Consider the following 23,201-nt stretch of genomic DNA (forward strand, 5'->3'; position numbering starts at 1 on the left):
TTTTGGTATTAACCCTTTGTTTTGTAATTCGATCATTTCTACGTTATCTTTGCCATGCCGCTGCCTTATCATTAGCTTTGCACTTGAAGGGCAGTAGTTGAGTAGTTACCTAACCTAGGTAGCTACAAGTGGTGTACGTATAAGTGGGACACGAATATCCCCTCGTGCCGTGGCGAACCGGCGCCGTCGCAGGTTCCAACAATTCCGTGCCGCTCGCCCACGACGTCGTCGCCCCCAGGTCGGATATACGCCAAAACGACGCACGATTTAACTTGATAGTCTTTTTGCACGATCAAGCGTCTTGTCCTATCACACTTCCTGGACCTTGCGACCCTTTGTCCATCTTTGGTAGCAGGCTCCCGATACCAATCGACGGAATGGCCAACGAACAAATCTCCCTGCCCTACTTTGTAGGCGTGCTGGTTTTCGCCGGTCTTGTCATCCGCTACCTTTTCTTCTCCGGCACATCCTCTCAACCGACGACGCGATCACCCGAGGCCTTTTTGCGATCGAGAGAGGCGGCCGTCGAGCGGATACAGCAGATGTTTCCGCAGACGGACCGGCGAAACATCCTCTGGGATCTCCAGCGCAACGGCGGCAATATCCAGAGCACGACTGAGCGGATCTTGTCCGGTCGCATGGAAACAGTACGTATTGTGCCGGGCGGTCCTTTTGATTTCTTCTGAAGCGCGCATCGCGATTGCTGATCCAATGTGTTGTGCCAGCCTCCCGTTACCTTCCAGCCGCCGCCGCCACCTGGCCAGAGTGCCTCGGCTCATAGCGCGCCGGCGACGCGGCAGGCCGACAAGCCCACGCAACCCGACCTCATTACGCGATACAACCTAAAAAGCAAGATTGATGCCGAGACGACGAACAGCAACGACAGCAAGGGCAAGGGCTGGAGCTCTAATCGCGAGGAGAGACAGGTGTCTCTGCAGCGCCGGCGAGATGAGATGATCCTGGCCGCGCGCAAGAAGATGCAAGCCAAGATGGCGGCGGAAACGGCAGGAACAGCTCAATAACTGGATCAACGACCGAAGCCACCTTGTATACACCACTTCATACTTCTCTTTTTTTTCTTTCGTTTTGGTTGTACAGCGGGATCATAGGACAGTATTATGCAGCATGGTTACTATGTATCGAGTCTGGCACGGCACAAACTGTTCAAAGAATTGGCGTCCTGATGTCGGAATCATTGCAACACTTGCAAAATGAATGCGGATTGGCGATCGCGTTTTTGTGCCTGCAGCTCAGCCTTGTGACCATAAAGTGTTGACCAGCCTCGCCCACAGACCTGAAGCCACACTCTCGGCTACGCCGTCGTTCCCTGTGAACTGTTGAACTGATTAACTGGGCCGTCTGAGGTACTTTGCACACCATGATATTAGGTGGATTAATAGCTCTTATTGGCAAAATACGATACCCCAAAAATGCTCGAAAGTGCTCTTCCTTTGAAACCCCTGTGAAGCATTTGCTCTGGTCGAGACTTGTCACATAAGCCCACTCCAAGCGCTGAGCCACGCTGCGCCTCACCGAGACCTGGCCCAGGCTGCGTCGTCACCGCGGGGACAAGCCCCACGCCTGATCTGACAGCGTGCATTCGCATTTCAACGGCTGCAGCTCTGACCTGGAAACGCGCATGCTCGCAAACTACCTACCTACCTACGGGCTGTTTTCACGTCATTAACTGTAACCCGTTCGTCGAGCTAGAATCCCTTCTCGCATACCAACCTTGATCATCCCTCAACAGCAGCTGCGCTCCTTTTACTCCCCGCGCCGTCTTGTGTTGTACTGTCCCTGGCACTCCGTTTGCAGCAATCTCGCTCGCTACACGTATACCCTCGTCGAAGATATTACAAACGAAAAACAACACCCACACACGCGAAGAAATCGAATCTCTACAAACTGAGCCTGATGCCGATATTGCTACCTGTGCAAGGACCCTAACGCTTTATCTTTGCACGGCCAGTTTAGGCCCGGCGCGCGATGGGCGAGACTCGGGATTATTACGCGGACCTGGAGTTGCCTCCAACCGCAGATATAGCAGAGATTAAGAAGCAGTTCCGCAAACTTGGTGAGAACAATATCCCAGTCGTTTGTGGCGGAGCATTTCTAACGGTACAACAGCCCTGCAATACCATCCTGATCGAAACCCTGGACGAGAGCAGGAAGTGAACGCAAAGTTTCAAATCATCCAATCTGCCAACGAAGTCTTGGGAAACGCGGAAGAGAAAGCGAAATACGACGCATCGTACAGTGGAAGAACTGGTCGTTATCCTACGGCGTCTGGTCGCAAGGGCAACCCATGGTCCGAGGCGGCACAAAACTTCCCTCCGCCGCCACGTCGCAATCCTCCTACCGGGAAGCCAGCAACTTCCAGTGGAGGAGCTCAAAGATGGTCCTCGAGATTTGCAGCTGGCGTTCCGCCAACAGCCAAGCAATTCTTCACCAATCCAGATCCCGAAACCAAGAAGAATGCAGCCAAGGCTTTTGACACCATGCGTAAGTCTCAGGCAAAGAAGCCCCAAGCGAAGCCCGAACCACCGCCGCCTCCTCCTCGTACGCAAACTGGCAGAGAGCGCGCGGAGGCGTCGTTTGGCACAAGAAAGGCTAGCCAGGCAACTCGGCTACCGACAGACGAATATGACCCCTCCCACAGGAAACCGGCACCGCAGCACTATGGGATCGGTTCGCAGCCGCAGCCTCCCATGCCAGACCCTCTGAGCCAGTTCAGAGATAATGGCGCACAATCGGATGCTCGCTATAGTTCGCAGTACACCACACAAGGGGGAGAAAAGATTGACCCGTTTGAGGGCATGAAGAGGACTCACAACATGAGAAATATGGGAGATGATGGTACTCAGCAATCGCGGGCCGATGACTTGGACAATGGCTCTGCTGGTGCTTACGCGAAACCTTCTGTTTTCCAGCAGTCGGCTCAGGGCAAAGGCAGTATGTATCCAATTCGCACCATGCGACTTTAGCACTATTCTAACTATTCTCCCAGATGTTGATAGCACACGCGCCCAGCCAGACACGGAATCAATGTATGCAAATCCTCCCAGAACACATCCGCAGAAGATATTTACATCGCTTTCGCCCCGAAACAAACCTATCATGTCATCATTCTACTTCGGATCGTTATCAAGTGTATACAATCCTCAACCCGACCATTTAGCATCCAGTGGATGCCAAGTACTACCGCAAGACAGTCCACAATTTGAGAAACAACTGCAACACCTGCTTGCTCGTTTGATTGATGCCAACGACCCCAGCCCGTTATCTTCACACAATGACCCCCACATGCAAAGAATAGAGCTTGCTGACAAGGCTTGCAATAACAGCTTCAATCTCAAGGTCGATGATGATACGTTTACCCAATCAGATCACAGTCGATCATCGTCACGCCGACGCCCGACTCACCAAACAAGTTTTGATAAGACTAACGTAGATGGAATCAACACCAAATTCTCCAAAGAGTTTGCGGACAAGCTATGGAATTTTAAAGCAGGATCGCCTACATCCGAGAAGCCAGGTGCTCAGTCGCCTAGCACGCAGTCACCGAACCCAAACCAGAGCAATGCGCCGCATAGTAGTGCAGCTGGCGCAACGGAAGCGTCAACCCAAGAGACGGGCTTTAACCCGGGTGGATGGAGTGACAAGTTTGGCCCTCAAACATTTGTTCCGCAACAGGCGCCTGGCAGTTCATCATCACCAACGAGGGCGTCGCGTACAAATTCGAGAAAGAACAAACCAGTCAAGTCGAATGCGAATAATCCCATTGTCATTAATGATAGCGATGAAGAGGACATATTTGAGTGGTCTGGACGCAAGGGTCAAGGCCAGGACCAGTCGACAGAAAGCCCCCAAGAGATGGATATAGACACTCCCCCCACTGTCCCCCCTCGACCGCCACCCTCCGCCCGTGGTATCTACGTCGAGCCAACTCGACCCGAATGGCGATCGGACAACTTGAAGCCGGCGGCGGAGAGCTCTGCGCCAGCAAGTCACGTTGGAACACCCTCCGCACCAAATGTAGGAGGCTCTGAAGACAGTGAAGAGTTCATGGCGAGCTTTGGAGATTTGAAGAATGTGGCGCCGTTTGCGCAGCAAAAGGCAGGACTGAAATCGTTCGCTGACCTCAAAGACAACCTTCCCTTTGAGTCTAAGGCGTCTGGTGAAGTGCCATTACGAATGCCCAAAGTCCAACCTCTCGTCTTCCCTACGCCGCCTCTCGCACCGCGTCCGCCACCAACTGCTGCCATTGACAGTATAACGCCCAGCGATAGCTCATGGAACAAGTACCTTGATGACTTTGGGATGTACCTTCAGGAATGGGAACTTTTCAACACGCAGGTCGTCGATCACTTTGCGACGAGAAACGCGCACATCCGGCGCGATCGTGAGTCCAAGGGCTACGCTTTTCTGGGCTCGCGCTCAGAGATTGAGATTCAAGAGTACATAAGCTGTGTTCAGCAGGATAATGATGTGCGGCGACGATGGAACGCCGCGTCTGAAGGCCACGAGGAGAGATTCCGAGAGTTTATGGCGTTTCGAAACAAGATGAAGAAGAAGAATGGACAGTAATACAGCTTGGAGCAGGGGCATCATCACTTCCCGCCCAAAGACATTGGAGATATTTACGCGTATGCATCATTTTTATGGCATCTTTTGGCAGCTTTTCTGAAGGAAAGGTGAGATATATTGGAGTGCAAGGTAGGAGAAGCGGCAAACAGCACTGGAGTTTTGGGCATTGTCAAAGAAATGAGAAGATACGGAGCGGACAAAGATTTAGACTAGCGTCTTGGAATTAATTTACGATTGCTCGTTGAATGACATCCAAAAACTTCATGGGTTTGTACCACTCCTGCTCTAATGCTCCATCCTTTTTGGATACGATGGCTAGTGTATGCCAACTCTGTCTCGCAAAACCTCATCTTCAGGCACAAGAAAAAAGACAGAAAGTGAACAACAAACAACTAGGACGGTACCTAAGTAGAGCAAAAAGTCATTAAAAGGTCAATTCCGGTTCTACCTATGAAACGTGGTGAGGACCTCGCTGGCGTTACCTTTGCAACGTGATTGACCTTGGCACAGCAGTAAATTTGGGTTCATCTTCGCTCCTAGATATCAGTTACAAACGAAATAAACTAGTGGTACTTACAGGAGTGATAACGGCAGCGGTGGCCGCTAAACAAGGGCTAGTGACTGCATTTGGCCGAGCAAACAGCAGTTCACCTTGATTTCACTGCGCTCTGCACCGAGTTCTTGGGATATCTTTCCTGTCACCTATAGCTACCTAGATATTTAGATCTTCCCAGATTCCCCCACCTCCGTCAAATTTCCTATCATTCTCCACTTCCAAGAACACAGATCGCTTCCTACAACATCACCCAAACCTCTCAACATTGCTCTTCGGCTTTCTTGACAAGGCACGAAATCATTTATGAACAGCCTGCCTGCCAGTCTACCACACATAAATATTGTCATCATGTCTGCTGAGTCGGGTACCGTTTCAATTGCCAACAAGGGCAAAGCTAGCGTCTGGACCGAGGAAGCCAAGGTAAGTCGCCCACCCAGCCGTACTCTTGTCCTGTTCTCCTTCTAAAGCCGTACTTTTCCAGTATGAATTTCTGCTACGCATTATCCATCAATTGAAGCAGGGGCGCAGTATCAACTGGAATGGCATCAGGATGAAGGATCGCAACACCAAGTCCCTTACCAACCAGTGGACCAAGGTCGGCAAAGACATATCTGTGCTGGAGGACCTCGAGGACGTCGCTGGAAGCGCCGCGCCCACTCCAAAGAAAGGAACACGTAGGTTATTCGTTATTTTTGTAGCCGCATGCACGCTGAAGCTGACATTGTAAAGCTGCGAAGCGCAAGACGGCCGTGAAGAATGAAGATGACGAAGCTCTCCAGACCCCAGTCAAGAAGCGAGGTAAGTGATTTGAAGTTTTTAAAATAGCCGAGAGAATCTCTATTGGAATGTTAACCACTATGGCTAGGTCGAACCGCGGCCGTAAAGAAAGAGACGGGCAGTGTTGGTGTAAAGAAGGAGGAAGACGCAGACGAGGCCGGTCAAGGTGTAAAGCAGGAGGACGAAGACGAGGCCAGCTAATTCTGATCAACGACTGCAAGAGAGCGTGGAGACACGACGGAGATAAATGGCGAGAAGGATGGATACATTAAGATCTGATGAATTTAGCTTGGCTATGAGAAATTACTACTGGGGATTTTAGTTTGCTGCATAAGAGGGAACATGAGGAGAATGGAGTGCGGACAGCAACTTGGTATCCAAGATGAGCATGCGGCCGTTATTAGTACGAGGACAGCGAAATGCAAGCATAGAATATTTCAGACAAACAAAGTAAAGTAACCGTGTTGAATTCCTCGCACCTTGCACTGCCTTCGGCGACGTGCATTTCTCGAGCCCCCACCATCCCTTCTTCACCTTTCATTCAACTCACTTCTCTCTGTCCATGTTGTTGCACCAGCCCAGCCTTTCCCTTTTTCTTTCCAACCCCGAAACCAAACCCTTTTTATTTAAACAAGACTAGACCACCATCACCTACTTCTTGCACTTTGCCTTCCATCCTCTACCCTCCACCCTCCACCTTCCACCCACCTCAGCCCTGTTTCCTTGTCCATCGTTTTCCATCAAAATCAACAACCCGATTCAGCTCGACCGTATCCTTCTTTCGAACTTAACCAAAATGACCAAGGCAGCTGCAGCACCGAAATCGGCTTGGACCGAAGAAGCTAAAGTACGCTCCCACCACCACTTGACTGTTCTGCATTCTGCCCTATGCGTCTGACTGCCTCTCCCTCAAACAGTTCCAATTCCTTCTCCAAATCATTGCTCAGCTACAGCGAAGCGGGCAGTCTATCAAATGGGACGAGATTCAAATTCCCGGTCGCACTCAAAAATCTCTTCAGCATCAGTGGGCCAACATCAAGGCTCAGGTTGCCGAGTTGGAGAAGGGCAACGGCCACCCTAGCACGCCCGTCAAGGCCAAAGGTAGCCCCGATGATACCAAAGCCAACAGAATCTCCTCTTATGGAGTTTTATTGGCGTTGTGTTCTTGATGACACTTTCAGAATGCTAACGACCGTGCTTAGGAAAAGCTGCTGGTGTCAAGCGCAAGGCAGAGGCTCTCGCGACGCCTGAAGCATCGCCCGAGAAGAAGCGAACGCGTAAGTGCGAGCCCGACCAAGCTAAATAAACTTCCATGAGCTAATGTGGTCATGCAGCACTTCCTCACACAACACCCATCAAGAAGGAGGAGGCCGACGAGGAGGACTAAGCATTGGTAATAGTATGACGAGCGATACCAGACATTTTCCTCGCTGAGCTGCATGCGACTGGGTTACGAGGATGCGAATTTCTACGAGCCTAACACTTTGCTCATAATAATGTTATTTCCCAATTCTAAATATTTGCAAGTTTGGTTGTCGCAGTGTGTCGCTTTCTGAGCCATGGCTGGCTGGGGTTGTCCTCACATGCAGAAACAACCAAGTCGGTAGCCCTCCCCCTCGAGACTGAGCAAGTTCGCAAAATGCCGCCGTGGGTTTGCATCATTAACGGAACTGCATACGAGGCGCACGTCTCGTTCATTCATCACGTGGACCGGGATGCCATGCAGCGAGGCGTGACATCGGGTGAGTGTGGCGCCGAGGCGTGCAGCGCTAGCAGAGTGAAGAGCTCGATGGGTTCAGATGGGGGGGGAGGCACCAGGGGGGACAAAATAACCCGCCGGTTAGGAATACTAACTAACCTTTTCCTTATTCTTACTATTTTCTTTTTCTTTTTCTTTTTTCTCTTTTTGATTTTCTTTATTCTACTATCCCTCTTATTTTACTTATCTTACTTATCTTACTTATTTTACTTTCATCTTACCTATCTTACCTATCTTACCTATCTTACTTATACTTATTCTAATTCCTCTTATTCCTATTCCTAGTTTAACCTTCTTAATAGTTAAGTATAGACTTATGTGCGCGTCCTTTTTTTTTGTCGCCTGCATGGGAGGTTAGCTGTTGGCGGCGTCGTAGTTGGATGCCTCCATGGAAGGTACCCAGTAGTTAGATCGGCGGTCTTGGTTTTTTTTATGCAAGGCGAAAGCGCGGTCGGCGCGACAAGTCGAAATGCACTTGGACCGTGAGTCCGTGACGTGCGTGGACAGGCGGAAAGTTGTCAAGGGTGCCGGAACGACGGGCCATCCATCTACCTTGTTGGTCTCGGAGGGTTGGAGGTCGAACATGTACTTGCGAGGCAACCTGTGTATCTTTGGGTTCGTTTGGCGTGGCCACGCCATGTGAAGGATGTGCGCTGGGCAAGCAATATGCAGGTGCGCATGTGCGTGGGTTAGCTGCATCGCGGCTGGGAAACGGTGGTGGTGTGATGAAGGGGACAAGACGGGAGAGGCGGTCGATGAGGACGAGGCCGTTAATGATACATAGTTAGCGAGATACTTGCCCCAATGAGCGTTCCCAGAACACATTGGGATGTACCTCAGTAACTACGAGGTAGCCTGTTTGGCGATACTCTGGACGGATAGAAGTGGCTGATGATGCGCTGTAGTTGAGTGGCTTGAGCAGGTGCCTGCCCTGTGGAGCGACCTTTCTTGTCCACCACTCTTGATATCAAGTACGACAGTCATCTAGATCACAAACACATAGGTAATTGCACGGGCCTCGAATACTCTACAGGCAATTAGAAGAGACCTGAAAGCACTGATACATAGTAGAAACGTACGGATAGTTGAAACCAGTTTGTTTTCCGTGCTGCTCGGAACTTGGCTCTATTTTGGTTAATAACCAATGTTACGGCACAACTAACTAGCGCGGGCAGACTTGTACTGGTGTGGACTGGTGATCCACCCTCAAACATCTAGGCACAGTCGCATCGCTTTTTATCCCCAGACTCATCCAGGCCGCATCACATGGGCTCTCGCTGTCATCCATAATCTTTGTCTGTCTATTTACCCGATTCTCCCGTCCTTCTATCTCCCGTATCCTTCCCGTGTCTTTGTTAGGCCGCCTCTGGCTCTCTGCGCCGCGAATTAGACAAACGTTGTCGCGACCGAAGCTCCTTCTGGCACTTTTTCTTCCCCCTTCCACTCGGCTCTGCCTGACGCTGCGTCGCTCGACACGCCTACCACCTCGCCACGATTTCAATAGGGCTTTGCACCTTTACAACACTGCCTCGCTTACAGGCAGACAGCATATCCTCTACCTTGCTTTTTTCGCCAGCCGCAGCCGGCCGCCCTCGCACGATGAACGCCCACGCCGCAGGAGCCAAGAGAAAATCCTCCGGGTCCCCAGATCGCGCGCCTGCCGCCAAGCGAGTCCCTAACGGCAACTATTCGGAAGATGAAAACACACCAGATGGCGATGCCATGCACTACGATGACGAGTCAGACCTCGTCGACGAAGGGGACATGTATATCGGCACACCCGTCAGCATGGGCGAGTGGCAGGACACCATCCAAAAGGTTGTCCGCAACGTCGTCGCCATCCGTTTCTGCCAGACATGCTCTTTTGACACCGATCCCGCCTTAACAAGCGAGGCCACGGGATTTGTTGTCGACTCGGAGAGAGGGTGAGTGTTTCTGGTCCACTCGCGCCGCCACCAACTCGTATACTAACTACACCCATAGATACATCATGACCAACCGCCACGTCGTTGGCGCAGGACCCTTTTGGGGTCACTGCGTCTTCGATAACCACGAAGAAGTCGACTGCTACCCTGTTTACCGCGATCCCGTTCACGACTTCGGTATTCTACGCTACGACCCCAAGGCTATCAAGTACATGCAAGTGGATGGCCTGGAGCTGACGCCCGATCAAGCAAAAGGTAAGCAAGATGGCCCAGGGCTTTGGAAGGAAACGCAACTAATCAATGCGCATAGTGGGTGTTGAAATCCGTGTCGTTGGTAACGATGCAGGCGAAAAGCTCAGTATTCTGTCCGGCGTCATTAGTCGTCTGGACCGAAATGCGCCCGAGTACGGAGAAGGATATAGCGATTTCAACACATGCTACTACCAAGCCAACGCAGCTGCCAGTGGTGGTTCCTCTGGCAGTCCTGTCGTCTCCAAGGACGGAACTGCCGTTGCGCTGCAGGCTGGCGGTAGATCCGATGGTGCTTCGACTGATTACTTCCTGCCACTCGACCGCCCGTTGCGAGCGTTACAGTGCATACAGCAAGGGAAGCCCGTCACGAGAGGTGATATTCAGTGCCAGTTTCTGCTCAAGCCTTTTGACGAATGTCGCCGTCTCGGCCTCACCCCCCACTGGGAGGCCGCTATCCGCCAAGAATTCCCCGACGAGACCAACATGCTGGTCGCCGAGATTGTTCTCCCCGATGGCCCTTCTCATAACAAGATCGAAGAAGGTGATGTTCTCATCAAAGTGAACGGCCTGCTGATCACGCAATTCCTCCGACTTGACGAGATTCTCGACTCCAGCGTCGGGCAGCCTATTAGGCTGCAGCTGCAAAGGGGTGGCCAGGACATCGAGGTAGAGATTGAGGTTGGCGACTTGCACAAGATCACACCGGACCGCTTCGTCTCTGTTGCCGGGGCTAGCTTCCACGACATTTCCTACCATCAGGCCAGGCTCTACGCCGTCGCCGTCAAGGGAGTCTACGTCTGCGAATCCGCTGGGTCCTTCCGCTTTGACAACACCGACAACGGCTGGATCATCCAGTCTGTTGACAACAAGAAAGTCCCCGATCTCAACACCTTTGTCCAAGTTATGAAGGGTATTCCTGACAAGGCGCGAGTTGTTGTCAGATACAAACACCTTCGCGATCTTCACACCCTTAACACAACTGTTATCTACGTTGATCGTCACTGGTCTGCCAAGATGAAGCTTGCTGTCCGAAACGACATCACCGGCTTGTGGGATTTCAGCGACCTCGGCGACCCCCTCCCGCCGGTGGCACCTGTCCGACGCTCGGCCTCCTTCATCGAGCTGGACCACATGCCCGACCCCAGTATCGCCAAGCTCATCCGCAGCTTTGTTCACATCAACTGCACCATGCCTGTCAAGCTTGACGGCTTCCCCAAGAACCGTAGATGGGGAATGGGCCTCGTCATTGATGCCGAAAAGGGCCTTGTTCTCATCTCCAGAGCTGTTGTGCCGTACGATTTGTGTGACATCACAATCACAATTGCTGACTCCATCATCGTCGAGGGCAAGGTTGTGTTCCTCCACCCGTTGCAAAACTATACCGTTGTCAAGTATGACCCGTCGCTTGTGGACGCACCCGTTGTGAGTGCCCGCCTAAGTAGTGAGCCTCTGACACAGGGTGCCAAGACCCATTTCCTGGGTTACAACAGAATTGGCCGCGTTGTGCACGGGTCCACGACCGTCACTGAGATTACTGCCGTCGCTATCCCAGCCAACTCCGCCGCTCCGCGTTATCGCGCCATCAATGTTGATGCCATTACCATTGACAGCAACTTGGGCTCCTCTTGCAACAGTGGTGTTCTTGTTGCCCCAGATGGTACTGTCCAGGCTCTCTGGCTGTCCTACCTCGGCGAGCGGTCGTCGTGCAGCCAGCGTGATGAGGAGTACTATCTCGGTCTTGGGACCGCCACCCTACTACCTGTGGTATCGGCTATCCAGAGTGGCGAGATGCCCAAACTCCGCCTCTTGTCTGTCGAATTTCGTTCTATCCAAATGTCTCAGGCTTCTGTGATGGGTGTTTCTGACGAATGGATCAAGAAGGTCACACAGGCCAACCGGTCGCACCACCAGTTGTTCATGGTCAGCAAGCGCACATTCGAGCGTGGTAGCCGGCCAGTATCTCTCCTTGAGGGCGACATCATTCTCACCCTGAATGGCAAGATTTGCACGACTATTACGGATTTCGACATTATGTATTCCAACACCTCGCTCGATGCCGTGATTGTGCGCGAAAATGAAGAGCTTCACCTGCCGCTTCCAACTGTTCCCGCGGAAGACATGGAGACTGACCATGCGGTTTCATTCTGTGGTGCCATCTTGCATCGCCCCCACCAGGCTGTGCGCCAACAGATCAGCAAACTGCACAGTGAAGTTTATGTCTCCAGCCGCATTCGTGGATCTCCTGCGTACCAATATGGTGTGGCCCCTACCAACTTCATCACTCATGTCAATGGTGAGCCGACTCCGGATCTGGATGCATTCATTGCTGCGACCCGCAAGATTCCTGACAACACATGTAAGTTGACTCTTCTCATGCAACTTGATACATAAACTGACGAAATTACAGACTTCCGCCTCAAGGCTGTCACCTTTGACTGCGTACCATGGGTCATCACTATGAAGAAGAATGACCACTATTTCCCAACGATGGAGTGGATCAAGGACAACTCCGAGCCCTGCGGCTGGCGCCGCGTTACATACGAAGGCGCTACTGTTTTGAACGGCGAGGCAACGGATGGTGTGCCGCAGCCGGCTGACGATGCCGAGATGGAATAGGAAATGACTCGATATTTCGAGGCTGTGTATAGCGTTTGTCTTGCGCTGCTTTTCCCAGAACGATTTATTTTTTTGTGCATTCTGAGGGAGCAAGAAAAGCAGAGACGGCTTGTACTTGTTTCTTGTTGCATTTGGCATGGGACTATGGCGTTATATGGCTATGAAGGATCTCAGGGGAGCTTTCTGGAGCTGTCTCTGCGACTGTAACATTTTCGGAAAGTGTTACGGGCTCGCACCGACACGATACCGTCGATAGTTGGCATTTGACTGATTTTGTCACAGTAATTCTACTATAGCTTGGGATAGAGTAAACTATATAAAGAGAGCTGGTTTGCTTATTGTTATTTCTGTAGTACTCTTTTTCTTCCGGATAAGGTATATTTCGTTGCCTGGAGCTGAGAGTACGCATCTTGGGTTGGTGGTGGGGTAACCTGCCCCGCAGAGCCGTTGTTGCATCACTGATGAACCGAACTCCAACACTGCCACTGCAAAGCTGCTGCCTAGCCGCCTCCAGGTTCCTGGGAAATCTCGCGCATACTAAGAGCTCTGTTCAATTGTTACCACTGCAAAAGATTTCGAATTTCAACTCGTTTATCAAATTCGCGTTGAACCATGGCTCCCGGAGCCACCTGGCTGGTAAGCATGTCCCGCTGCCAAGCAATGTAATGATGAAGTTCCAAATGATTAACCTGAAGCTATCCTCGACAGACAAAAGTCAAGGTCCAGCTGAAGCTGGCCATTGCGCGCCTGCGCATGGTACAGCAGCGTGATGAGCAGCTAGGAAAGACGCAACGACGCGCGATGGCGCAACTGCTCGAATCTGGCAAAGTCGACTCAGCCACGATCCGCGTCGAGAACATTATCCGCTCCGACATCATCTCCGAGCTGCACGAGATGATAGAACTATACTGCGAGCTGCTTCTCGCGCGATCTGGGCTGATGGAAGGCGCACAGGTTGACCCCGGTCTGGAAGAGGCCATCCAGAGCCTCATCTACGCGGCGCCCAAGACCGAGATCAAAGAGCTCGCAACGGTGCGGCAGCTCCTCGCCGAAAAATATGGCAAGGAGTTTGTGCTTGCCGCAACGGACAATGCAGAGGGCAAGGTCAACGAAAAGGTGGTCAAGAAGCTGAGCGTGGAGCCGCCACGCAAGGAGCTCGTACAGGGCTACCTGGAGGAGATTGCGCGGGCCTACGGTGTTGACTGGCCGAAGCGCGAGAAGCCGTCGCCGCCACCAGAGTACGACGATGACGACGACGACGATGACGACCAGCCCAGGGGTGGACAGGCGCAAAAGGTCCTCGAGCAACCCATCGGTGCGGCGGAGCAAAAGTCGCTGTCCGCGGGCGACGGCAAGGTGGTGACACCGGCGAGACGCCGGCTGGAAGACCCCGCAAGCCCGCTTACGGTGACGCCTCCGCGACCGACGACGGACAACGTGCATCCCAAGGTCACGATGGGGTCGGTCGAGCTGAAGCCGAGCGCGAGACGAGGCAGCTCGACGAAGAAGCACGAGCCGGACGGGTCTGTTCCGGATATTTCTGACCTGGAGCAGAGGTTTGCAGCGCTGAAGAAACGGTGATGGGCGGATTGTTGATAGTAGAAGACTACTACCTCGAGAGAGCCGTACACCAGGGTGACCGAATAAACCACGTTAAGAATACGACTATCTTCCTTATTCTTACTATTTACTATTTACTATTATCATTATTCGTTTCTTTTTTTCACTCTTCTTATCGTTATTATTTTCTAATTACTTTTGTACCTAGGTAGGCATCTCTATTCATGCGTGCTTGTTGTGGTCCATGCCAGTTGCAAACGCTGGCTTTAAAAGGTTGGCAGGCAGGCACTTGGCAGCTGGCAGCTGGCAGCTGCCAGATACATTCTCCGTTGCCAAGTAACCACGGGCCTCTCCCACCCTTTTCCATCATTGCCGGCGGATTGTCACCAATTCGATGACAACTTACTCCGCGCCGAGTAACCATGGATCGCCTGGACACCTTACTTCTCAATGCTCGCACCCGGCTTGGCTGCAGCGGCCTCCGCGATCTGGCCGATCTGGCTCAGATGAGACAGGACACGCTGGAAAAACGCATCGCGAGTGCCCAGCACCTACTGACGGTACGCAACACTCTTTCCATATACACAGCCTGGCTTTGGAAAAAGACCTTCTCCATTGCGCCCAAGGACTTGCAAGCCGTCATGGGAAAATGGTGCGTGTATCTATGGGGCATCGGATGCACACGCGAGATGGCGCACCTGGCATGGACAACGGCGCAGACCATGCTTGGCCCTCCCGTGAGCCAGAGTTCGCCCCTCGGCGAATTGCAGATGGGCGTCGGGTTTGCCATTGCATATCAATTTTCCTTCCTGCCTCCTCCTACTAAGCGGAGCTTCGCTGTGCTAGCGGACGGTGCTGGCTCTGAAGAGGGGGAGGTGGCAGATAGCCAAGATGCACTCTCGCCAACCGCAAAGAGGCGAAAGGCCAGCCATGCCGGCCAGGGTATACCTGCGGCCCCTTTTTGTCAGCCGGCACGCCGGGGAGACGTTCTCCCTGTGTCTCCCCGTAACAAGGCCCCGGGATCGCATTTCGTTGAAACACGCCAGGCCCAAGAGGAGAATCAAACACCTTGGACACGAGACGGCTTCAACTTCAACTTTAGACGTAAGTGCAGCTTGGCCGTCGGAAAAACATAATTGAAACTCAAATTCAAGGGCAGATTATCCTCCGCCGCCTTCAGTTGGCTGCTCAGCGACCCGCGGACGGCAAGCAGAGAGCCGGCCACCGAAACAGACTCAAAGAACCCCAATCAAAATGGAAGAAAGATCACCAACGCCTCCCCCGCGGGTGGTATCGGTTGGCCAACAATCCGGCATTGTCCGGTTTGGTGCAATCATTGCCGAAGCCAACAAGAAACCAAACTATGATTTTCGTCACTGGCATGGAAATGAGAGCGGCCGCCTCTCCCCTTAGGAGGAGGTCAGTAAAGGGTATCAACAATTGACTTGTTGCTGACCCAAAAATAGGATGAAGCGGTCGTTAATATCCCGGAAGCCCGCGTGGCACCGTTCCCGAAAATGCATAAAAGCCCCGTGCCCCAAGGTCCCGTCCCTCAGGGACAAGCTGTCGAGAAGCCTGTGTTGGGATATCACCCAAGTGTTAGACGGTTATTCATAAGAAACCCGAATGTCTGGGTCCGTCAGACAACTCGCGATGTCGCTTTAGACTTGTGGGGGGACTTTTCTAGCTCGAACCAACCGCACGAAAATTGGGCATGGGAAGAGTATGACCCATTCAACCCGATTGTTTGGGATATGAACGGACGAGGGCAGCGCCAAGCTCCGGGAGCTTGAGATGAATATGCAGTTTTGGCAGGGTGCCGCGCTGCGGCAACGCAATTGCCTAACTATCGGATGAAGGTAACTTGATCATATTTGTTAGCTAGTTTGAACAAACATAAGCAAGGAGGCGCGAGTAGATCAAATAAAATGAGAAATAGATGAGCCCGGTGCGTGACCGCGTCCCATGACGTGACTCCTAAACTCCAACTCCAATATATGCCAGCAGAGAATATACAGCAAGGACATGTGCATGCGTAGAAGAATCCGCTACTTCTTCTTCTTTAACAGTTTTGTTGTTTTCAACTTTTGACATCCTCGCCTGTCCATAGATAGCCACTTATTCTAGCTTGTCCAAGTGCTCGAGCCTGGTCAAGACGGCCTGCTTGCTCGTCTCCTCAATCTCGCCAGCGAGGAAGACCTCGTCGAGGATGGCGTAGACTTTGTAGAAGTTGAAGACGAGGTCGAGCTCGGAGACGTTGCCGAAGAAGGCGTCGAGGACCTCGACAAAGAAGTGAATGGCTTCGAGGTAGGCGAGCTCGTTGTCGTTGGTGTCGACGCAGACGCAAAAGAAGAGACCGGCGTAGCGGCGGTAGACAATCTTGTGGCTGCGAAACTCGACGAAATTGGACTGGTACTTTTGGTCGCGCGGCGCGACGAGCCGGTGGACCTCGCCCTTGACTTTGATCTTTTCCTCGTCGCTAAAGGGCGCGTACCACTTGGCGAGACGAGTCTTGCCTCTGCGCAAAGGGGAGCATGTGGGTTAGCGAGCGGACCCGAGTATCGTTCAAGTAGAGGAAGACGAACTGTCGATTTTGGATGAGGATATAGGAGAGCATAGTGACGGCGGCGGCGGAATTTGAAGGGAGCTTCGGAAAGGGGGAGTCGAGAAGGAGGGCCTGCAGCCCACGCGGGAATTGGGCAACGCGCCAGTTGTCGGTGGTTCGACTATATAGGGGTCGATGAGGGCCGACTCAGTGTAGACTGCGACTCGGATAGCGCGCGGAGACAGTGCGGCTCGTGAGAATGGGAAGACCGTGGAGGGGTTTGGCTGACGAGTGTGGCGCGCCGCTTGTCCGGGGTCTGTCGCCGCGGTTTTGGTGGGGTGCCCGCCGGGTAGAAAAAGATGGCTTGAGAAAGAACGTGGCGCAAGACGCGGCGACGGTAGCTTAGGAAAACAAAATTGAAACCCGTAACTATACATTGCCAAGTAAAGAAGGCAAGTTTACTAGTTAGAGAGATTTTCAAGATAACCCGACCATGGCGCACGTAACGGACAATGGATTCAAGTTTCTCACCGGACCAGTGAGCAAACGGCGGCGCTGTGGCAGCTAAAGGTACCTGGGTACTTTCAAGACATGAAAAAGTTACGACTGTTGTATTTCCAACCACCAACATGCATACCTATACAGCAACACTCGTTCTTCGTCGTCAACTCTACCAATTTCCATCGCTCTTTGCCCAATCGGCAGAGAAAATGGACGACATCAATGGATGACACAAAGGCCGTCCAATGATGATCGGGTCCGGCATTGGGGCCGCTAGCAGCGGGTAGCCTCAAGATTCTGGCAGCCAGCGCAATGACCTCGGATCAATTCTTGCATCCTGGCACGGCGTCCTACTGACGGCTTCTCCTCCAGAAGAAACCGGAACACGGCCAAGGCCAATAAGACGTTTGCTCTGCCAACTTCCATGGCACGCCTGTTTGATCGGCACAACAAGAAGCCCTCCTTGCGCGACAAAAGCCATTCTCAGCCACGACAAACAATGGTGGCATCGACGGCCCGCCCCAGCCCGCCGTCATGGCCGCCCGCCGCCGCAACCCGCTCCGGACCGCCACGCGCGTGCTCTGGGGCGACGTCCAGACGAACCAGCCGTGGCAGCGCATGCTCAAGTACGCCCTCGCCTGCGTCGCGGCCCTGGTGCTCGCCATCCTGCCGCGCTTCCGCGCCCGCGAAACCTTTCTCATCCCCATGGTCGTCGTCTTTGGCCACCCGGGCCAGCGCCTGGGCCTCATGATGGAGGCGCTGCTTCTGATTCTCCTCGGCGCCCTGCTCGGCGTGCTCTGGTCGCTGCTCGGCTTGTACTTGGCGAGCCTCGTGGTCGGCGCGGACCGTTCCGCCGCGTACGCTGTCCGCGGCGTCTTTTTGCTCGTGGCAGCGCTGGCGCACGGCTTTGTCCGGTCCCACAGCCCGCGCCTCTTCAACTTTGTGCTGTTCATGCTTGTCGCGGTCATCATCACGGTGCAGGCACCGACGGACGAAACCGTGGCGCTTTTTACCAACATATATGTACCTGTCTGCATGGGAGCGGCCGTCTCGCTGCTTGCGAATCTGGTTCTGTTTCCGGAGCTGTCTAGCAGCTATCTCGGAGACTCGGCTATCAACACGATTGCAGAGGCCATGGAGGCTCTCTCTCGCTCCACGTACTGGTTTGTGACGCCAGGAGGCGACTGCGAGGAGGTCAGACAGCAGCGTGCCCGCCTCTACAGCACCACCTCGCGCAGGAGTCGGGGATCGGCTGCGTCGCTGCCGTTTCTCAAAAGTCTCATGGCCACTCGACGATGGCGCGTATTCGCTGCCGAGTTTCCGAACCCATTCACATCGTCTAGTCTCGCCAGCCAGCCCAAAGTGCCCATGGAGCTCACCTCGCTGGCCAGCTTGTCAGAAACGAAGACTAAGATCCGCTCCAAGCTGCGCGCGTGCCGCGCCGCGCAAGATGAAGTCAACTTTGAGATATCTCTGTCCAAACTACCACCCGACCTCATGAGGCCCATTACTACAAACTGGATGAGTAACCTTGTACAGGGCATCATTACTGTAATCGGCGCCTGCGAAAATAAGTTTGTGTTGCTTGGTGCCACTACCACGAACCCAGCACCAGAGAGGCCACATACTGTAACTGATTCGCCTAGCACCGCGCAATCATCTAGCAGTGCTCTAAAACCTGGCAAGGCTAGAAAGCGAAAGGGAGGACGAAGTCGGCATGCGGACGATGTAAAAGCCATCAAAGAGATCGAAGCAGCCAGTGCTGAGCTGGTTGAACATATTTTGACTTGCATCAGAGATCCAGTCATGGATTTCCATCAATCCATCAAGGAAGCAGTCGCCGTTCTCATAAGGTGCCTGGCATACTGTCTTCAGGTGGCAAGGCTACCGTCAGGCGAGTTAGCTCCTGAGTCGATATCCCTAGGGGATCTAGACGTCGAAATTGACCAATTTGCGGATGCCATGGCGGCCTTTGATGCTCAATCAGCGGAGGCGCTCAAGGTGGCGGCTACAGAGTCTGACGGCCGTGCCCTCGACCTCATGCCACGCATGGAGACGTTTCTCATCTCGTCCTTCATATTGGCCCTTCGCCAGTCTGCCGCCCAGGTCATGCTGATGCTGCGTCATGCGCGCGGCCTGGTTGAGCTCCGGCAGCAGCGCAACGGCAGGTCGCAGCTGTGGCTGCCCAAGCATACCAGCCTGAGCCAATGGCTGTCGAGCGGTAGCGCTGCACCCAGCACAACTGGTACTGAGCGCGGGCCTGACGCAACCGCAATTAACATCGATGCGCCAAGAGAGCCCAACGAGGCACCCGCGCATGGTGACTCGCATCGCGCGAGATATGGAGATGAGGGGACTGCGAGCTCTGTCCCTGGCAGCACAAGTCAAAGTGGGAAACAGGCTTACCCGATGACAGGGTCCAAAACGTGGCGGCTCGAGCGACTGCGACACGCAGCCGCGGATGCACTCGAGTGGGCGCAGAATTCAGAGGGTCTCGTCTACTCCGCCAAGCTTTCTATTGCTCTCTTTCTCGTTACTTGGCCGGCCCTTGTTCCGACTTGGAATCAGTGGTATGCTGAAGTGCGTGGAATTTGGGCGCCGCTACAGCTCATCCTTGTTTTCGAGCTTGCCATCGGAACATCTCTCACTGTCTTCATTGTTCGACTTTTTGGCGTAGTTTTCGGTGGTGTCATTGGCTATGTCTCGTACGAGATTGCGCGCGGAAATAGAGCCGGCGTTGTCGCCGTCGTACTTGTCGGTATTGTGCCATCTATATACATTCAAGTGGCAACCAAGTACGTCAAGGCCGGCATGATTTCCGTGATTTCCATGGCCGTTGTTGTGTTGTGTAAGTTTTAGTACTGCATACCGTGGAAGACTGCTGCTAACTTGCTTGCTATAGCTGCCGTGAATACCAGTGCACCTGGCTACGAGGTGTTTTACAAAAGGCTCGTGGCATTTATCATTGGGGGTCTTGTAGCTGTCCTCGTCGAAATCTTCATTTTCCCTGTGCGAGCCCGAGACCGCCTCGTTAATTCCCTCTCCGCGGCCGTTGACCACGTCCAAAACATGCAGGCCGTCATTGCCGTCGGGATCGACCACCCGGAGCGCCCCAACTTTCGCTCCCACTCGCTGTACGCCCGCTTCACTCGAGCCCGCGACAAGGCACAGGGCTGTCTCACGGCCGCCGAGACGTACCTCCCGGCATGCCTCACCGAGCCGCGCCTCAAGGGGAGCTTCCGGCCGCTCGCGCCCATCTACGGCGAGATTATCTACGTGCTGCACCAAATCACTGACCGCATGAACAACGTGGTGCAGCTGCGCCGCGAGTACGGCTCGTCCATCCTGGAGGACCTGAACCCGCGTGTGTACGCCTACCGGCGCAACGTCATGGGCTGCTGCAACCTCATCCTATTCTCCGTCCACGAGGCACTTACGACGTGGCTGCCCCTGCCGCAGTTCCTCCCCTCGGCGCGCCTCGCGCAGCTGCGGCTCATTAACCGCGTGCGCGAGGTACTCGATGCGGAGAGCGCCAAGGGCTCGACATCGGCACTGCGCCGACAGACCGCCCGGCCGGGCCGCAGCAGCGCACCGGAGCTCAACGCATCGACGGCCCGCACCATTACGCGACGCAAGTTTTTGTCGTGGAACGCGAGCACCGCGGGCCAGATGGAGATTATCGAGTATCTCGAAGAGCTAACAGACCTGGTCAAGCTTCTCGTGGGCGTCAACGCCTTTCGGCGTGGGGTGCTCGAAGCGCCGACGTATCGGCTTCGCATGCAGCACGGAGACGACGGGGCAGGCCCGGCGGCCGCAGCGGCAGAAGACGGCGAGGAGGAGGACGAGGATCGCGGCTACCCGGACGTGAGCGTCGCCGACATGGTGGGCGGCACGAGGCGCTCGAGAGCGGCGACAGTCACGGAAAGACTGGACGGCGGTCGGCTGCGGGAGCGCGCGGCGCACCATCAGCGTGGCGGCGCCAAGGACTTGGAGAGCGGCGACGCGGGCGACGCGGCCGTGGTGGAGGACGGCGGGGACGGGATAGATGACATTCCTATTAGTTTGCAGCGCGTGGGCACGCGTCTGCGGGAGAATAATGCTGCCGTGCGCAGCGGCGCATTTGCTATTGCAAGTGAGAAGCGGCCGTAAAGGATGTATAAATGAGTGTTTCCATTTGTACATGCCCAAAGAGTGATGGAAGTGATCAGTCGCGCTTGGATATAAACAGAATACGCCGTATATTTGTTCCGTCACTTTAGAAATCTCATGATGCCGTGGCAATTATCCCATTATACCTCTACAACGCCAAATCAAACGACAGTTTCCCCAATAAGATGACCTCCGTAAGCGCCGAGCAGAAAGAAAATAGCACCCAGACCCTTGCAACCCAGCAGTGTACTCCCAACATCCCAACATCAATACACGATAAAGCAAGACAATGGCAAGCAGCAAGGACGATATCAAAAGATGTTGAGGGCCGTCTTTTGCGCGATGCGGGTATTGTTGAGCATGGCCCGTGTCTTCTTGGGCCGCTGCTGGAAGCGGCGAAAGGCCTCCTGGACGTGACGCGGCTCAATCGGGCTGCGGCCTTCGCTCGGGGGGTCAAAGAGGCCGTGCTGGTGCTTGCGCTTCTTGGTGGTGCCGTCAGGGGTGCCCTGCAGGACGTTGTCGGCAGCAGCACCGCCGCTCAGCGCGCGGGCCATGTCCTCCTGCTCCTTGGCCTTGAGGGCCATTTCCGTCAGGGTCTGGACCATTTCAAAGGTGAGGAAGCCGAGGATGTCGACAATGTCGTCCGAGGGCTTGCTGTCGGTGACGATGCCGAAACCAGCCCACTCGCGGAAGCGCTTGCCCTTGCGCCAGGTGAAGCTGGCCTGGCGGTACTCGGACCAGGTGACGTACTCTTCGCGCGTCATGACCTTTGTTCGCTCGTCGGCCTTGCGGAGGCGCTGGAGGGTGATGTAGTTCATCTCCTCTTCTTCCTCGTCCTCCTCGTCGTCGCGCTCGGGCACCTCGACGTTGAAAAACGAGGCCGGATCCCACGGCAGGCCGACCTTTGCCTTTTTGTTCTTCTTGGCCACCTCCTCGACGGGGCCGGCGACGTTGCTCGGGTCGTCGCCGGCGGCGAGGTCCGCGTCGGCGCCCTTGTCGTCCGAGTCCTTGATGTTCTTGCGCACGTCCTTCCACGAGAGAAAGGTGCGCAGGCGCGACACCTTGGCCTGGTCGTGCCGGATCTGAAAGATGAGGTCGTTGGTGCTGATGGACTTGGAGCCGCGGCGGGAGGCGAGCTCGGTGCAGTTGCGCAACTGCGCAATTGGTTAGCGATGAGAGGAGGTTGGGGGGAGGAGAAGGCGGGTGGTGGTGTCGTACCAGCTCAATAACTTGCTGTCGCACAATATCCTCAATGATGCTCGTGGTCTCGACGGAGGGCTCGCCAGTCTCGCCAGAGACGTACATCATCTGTCCAAACGTGTCAATAAGAATTCTCCTGAATGATTCGGGCCCGGGTGTAAAGTCGGGGTAGTTGACGGCGGTTGACATGTCGTCGGCAGTCAAGGCAGTGAGATTGGACTTGGTCATGGTTTTGGTGGCTGCAGCCTGTCTGGAAACGGATAGAATCTTGCGAGAAGAGTCATGTCGTTCCTGTGGTTTCTCGCAAGACTAAACAAACAGGCGGCCGGTATTTATACACAACATCGCGCGCTCATATCAAAGCCGCTGGCAGCTGGCAGCTGGCAGTTGCCAGCTGGCAGTAGGCAGCAGACAGACGGCGGTTTGCGCGCCAGCTGGCAGACCAAGTCGCTCATCTCGCTCGCCAGCCATTGCCCGTTTGCATGCAAACAAATTCGGTCGAGGGAGACGGAGATAATGCAAGGGTGCGGGGAGCTCCAGTTGGGCTCAAACGGAGCCGTGGTGCCAGTCGGCTTACCTGACTGATTTCCTGGCGGTACTTGTACATTTTGTCTCGGGCGTCCGCCATGCCGGGCAGTTCAAGTCCGGTTCGGACCACAACACGTTCAAACCCCCTCGGTCAGTGTTATATCGCTACCTAGCGAACAGGTCGCAGGCGAATGGTGAAGGCGGATCAAGACGTCGAGTTGATGTCGGCTGGCGCTGGATGGCACT

The 23,201-nt window shown here is 54.1% G+C and overlaps 10 protein-coding genes across 10 annotated transcripts; 8 read left to right on the forward strand and 2 right to left on the reverse strand.

Annotated features, from left to right (window-relative positions):
- Positions 1 to 377: 377 nt before the first annotated feature.
- On the forward strand, positions 378 to 1,022 carry CCM_05350 (AMFR protein; the record flags this gene model as incomplete). Its single annotated transcript, XM_006670494.1, has 2 exons — positions 378 to 647; positions 726 to 1,022. The coding sequence occupies 2 exons, from the start codon at positions 378 to 380 to the stop codon at positions 1,020 to 1,022; spliced, it is 567 nt and encodes a 188-aa protein (XP_006670557.1).
- A 170-nt stretch (positions 1,023 to 1,192) lies between these two features.
- On the reverse strand, positions 1,193 to 1,606 carry CCM_05351 (uncharacterized protein; the record flags this gene model as incomplete). Its single annotated transcript, XM_006670495.1, has 2 exons — positions 1,193 to 1,312; positions 1,424 to 1,606. The coding sequence occupies 2 exons, from the start codon at positions 1,604 to 1,606 to the stop codon at positions 1,193 to 1,195; spliced, it is 303 nt and encodes a 100-aa protein (XP_006670558.1).
- Positions 1,607 to 1,986: 380 nt separating this feature from the next.
- CCM_05352 (Heat shock protein DnaJ) lies at positions 1,987 to 4,587 on the forward strand (the record flags this gene model as incomplete). The annotated part of the gene is made up of 3 exons (XM_006670496.1): positions 1,987 to 2,074; positions 2,128 to 2,952; positions 3,008 to 4,587. 3 exons carry the CDS (start codon positions 1,987 to 1,989, stop codon positions 4,585 to 4,587), a joined length of 2,493 nt encoding a protein of 830 aa, XP_006670559.1.
- A 904-nt stretch (positions 4,588 to 5,491) lies between these two features.
- Positions 5,492 to 6,121, forward strand: CCM_05353 (uncharacterized protein; the record flags this gene model as incomplete). Its single annotated transcript, XM_006670497.1, has 4 exons — positions 5,492 to 5,563; positions 5,625 to 5,817; positions 5,873 to 5,941; positions 6,009 to 6,121. The coding sequence occupies 4 exons, from the start codon at positions 5,492 to 5,494 to the stop codon at positions 6,119 to 6,121; spliced, it is 447 nt and encodes a 148-aa protein (XP_006670560.1).
- Positions 6,122 to 6,716: 595 nt separating this feature from the next.
- Positions 6,717 to 7,307, forward strand: CCM_05354 (uncharacterized protein; the record flags this gene model as incomplete). The annotated part of the gene is made up of 4 exons (XM_006670498.1): positions 6,717 to 6,767; positions 6,838 to 7,021; positions 7,123 to 7,197; positions 7,255 to 7,307. The coding sequence occupies 4 exons, from the start codon at positions 6,717 to 6,719 to the stop codon at positions 7,305 to 7,307; spliced, it is 363 nt and encodes a 120-aa protein (XP_006670561.1).
- A 1,971-nt stretch (positions 7,308 to 9,278) lies between these two features.
- CCM_05355 (nuclear serine protease HtrA2/Nma111, putative) lies at positions 9,279 to 12,472 on the forward strand (the record flags this gene model as incomplete). The annotated part of the gene is made up of 4 exons (XM_006670499.1): positions 9,279 to 9,604; positions 9,663 to 9,859; positions 9,915 to 12,212; positions 12,264 to 12,472. 4 exons carry the CDS (start codon positions 9,279 to 9,281, stop codon positions 12,470 to 12,472), a joined length of 3,030 nt encoding a protein of 1,009 aa, XP_006670562.1.
- A 612-nt stretch (positions 12,473 to 13,084) lies between these two features.
- On the forward strand, positions 13,085 to 14,053 carry CCM_05356 (uncharacterized protein; the record flags this gene model as incomplete). Its single annotated transcript, XM_006670500.1, has 2 exons — positions 13,085 to 13,108; positions 13,181 to 14,053. The coding sequence occupies 2 exons, from the start codon at positions 13,085 to 13,087 to the stop codon at positions 14,051 to 14,053; spliced, it is 897 nt and encodes a 298-aa protein (XP_006670563.1).
- A 401-nt stretch (positions 14,054 to 14,454) lies between these two features.
- CCM_05357 (uncharacterized protein) lies at positions 14,455 to 15,168 on the forward strand (the record flags this gene model as incomplete). The annotated part of the gene is made up of 1 exon (XM_006670501.1): positions 14,455 to 15,168. The coding sequence occupies one exon, from the start codon at positions 14,455 to 14,457 to the stop codon at positions 15,166 to 15,168; it is 714 nt and encodes a 237-aa protein (XP_006670564.1).
- A 2,444-nt stretch (positions 15,169 to 17,612) lies between these two features.
- CCM_05358 (uncharacterized protein) lies at positions 17,613 to 21,227 on the forward strand (the record flags this gene model as incomplete). The annotated part of the gene is made up of 2 exons (XM_006670502.1): positions 17,613 to 19,926; positions 19,981 to 21,227. 2 exons carry the CDS (start codon positions 17,613 to 17,615, stop codon positions 21,225 to 21,227), a joined length of 3,561 nt encoding a protein of 1,186 aa, XP_006670565.1.
- A 311-nt stretch (positions 21,228 to 21,538) lies between these two features.
- CCM_05359 (SAGA-like transcriptional regulatory complex subunit Spt3, putative) lies at positions 21,539 to 22,655 on the reverse strand (the record flags this gene model as incomplete). The annotated part of the gene is made up of 2 exons (XM_006670503.1): positions 21,539 to 22,381; positions 22,446 to 22,655. The coding sequence occupies 2 exons, from the start codon at positions 22,653 to 22,655 to the stop codon at positions 21,539 to 21,541; spliced, it is 1,053 nt and encodes a 350-aa protein (XP_006670566.1).
- Positions 22,656 to 23,201: the final 546 nt, after the last annotated feature.

This window comes from Cordyceps militaris (genome assembly GCF_000225605.1).
Source record: "Cordyceps militaris CM01 unplaced genomic scaffold CCM_S00004, whole genome shotgun sequence".
In the NCBI taxonomy this organism is placed as follows: Eukaryota; Fungi; Ascomycota; class Sordariomycetes; order Hypocreales; family Cordycipitaceae; genus Cordyceps; species Cordyceps militaris.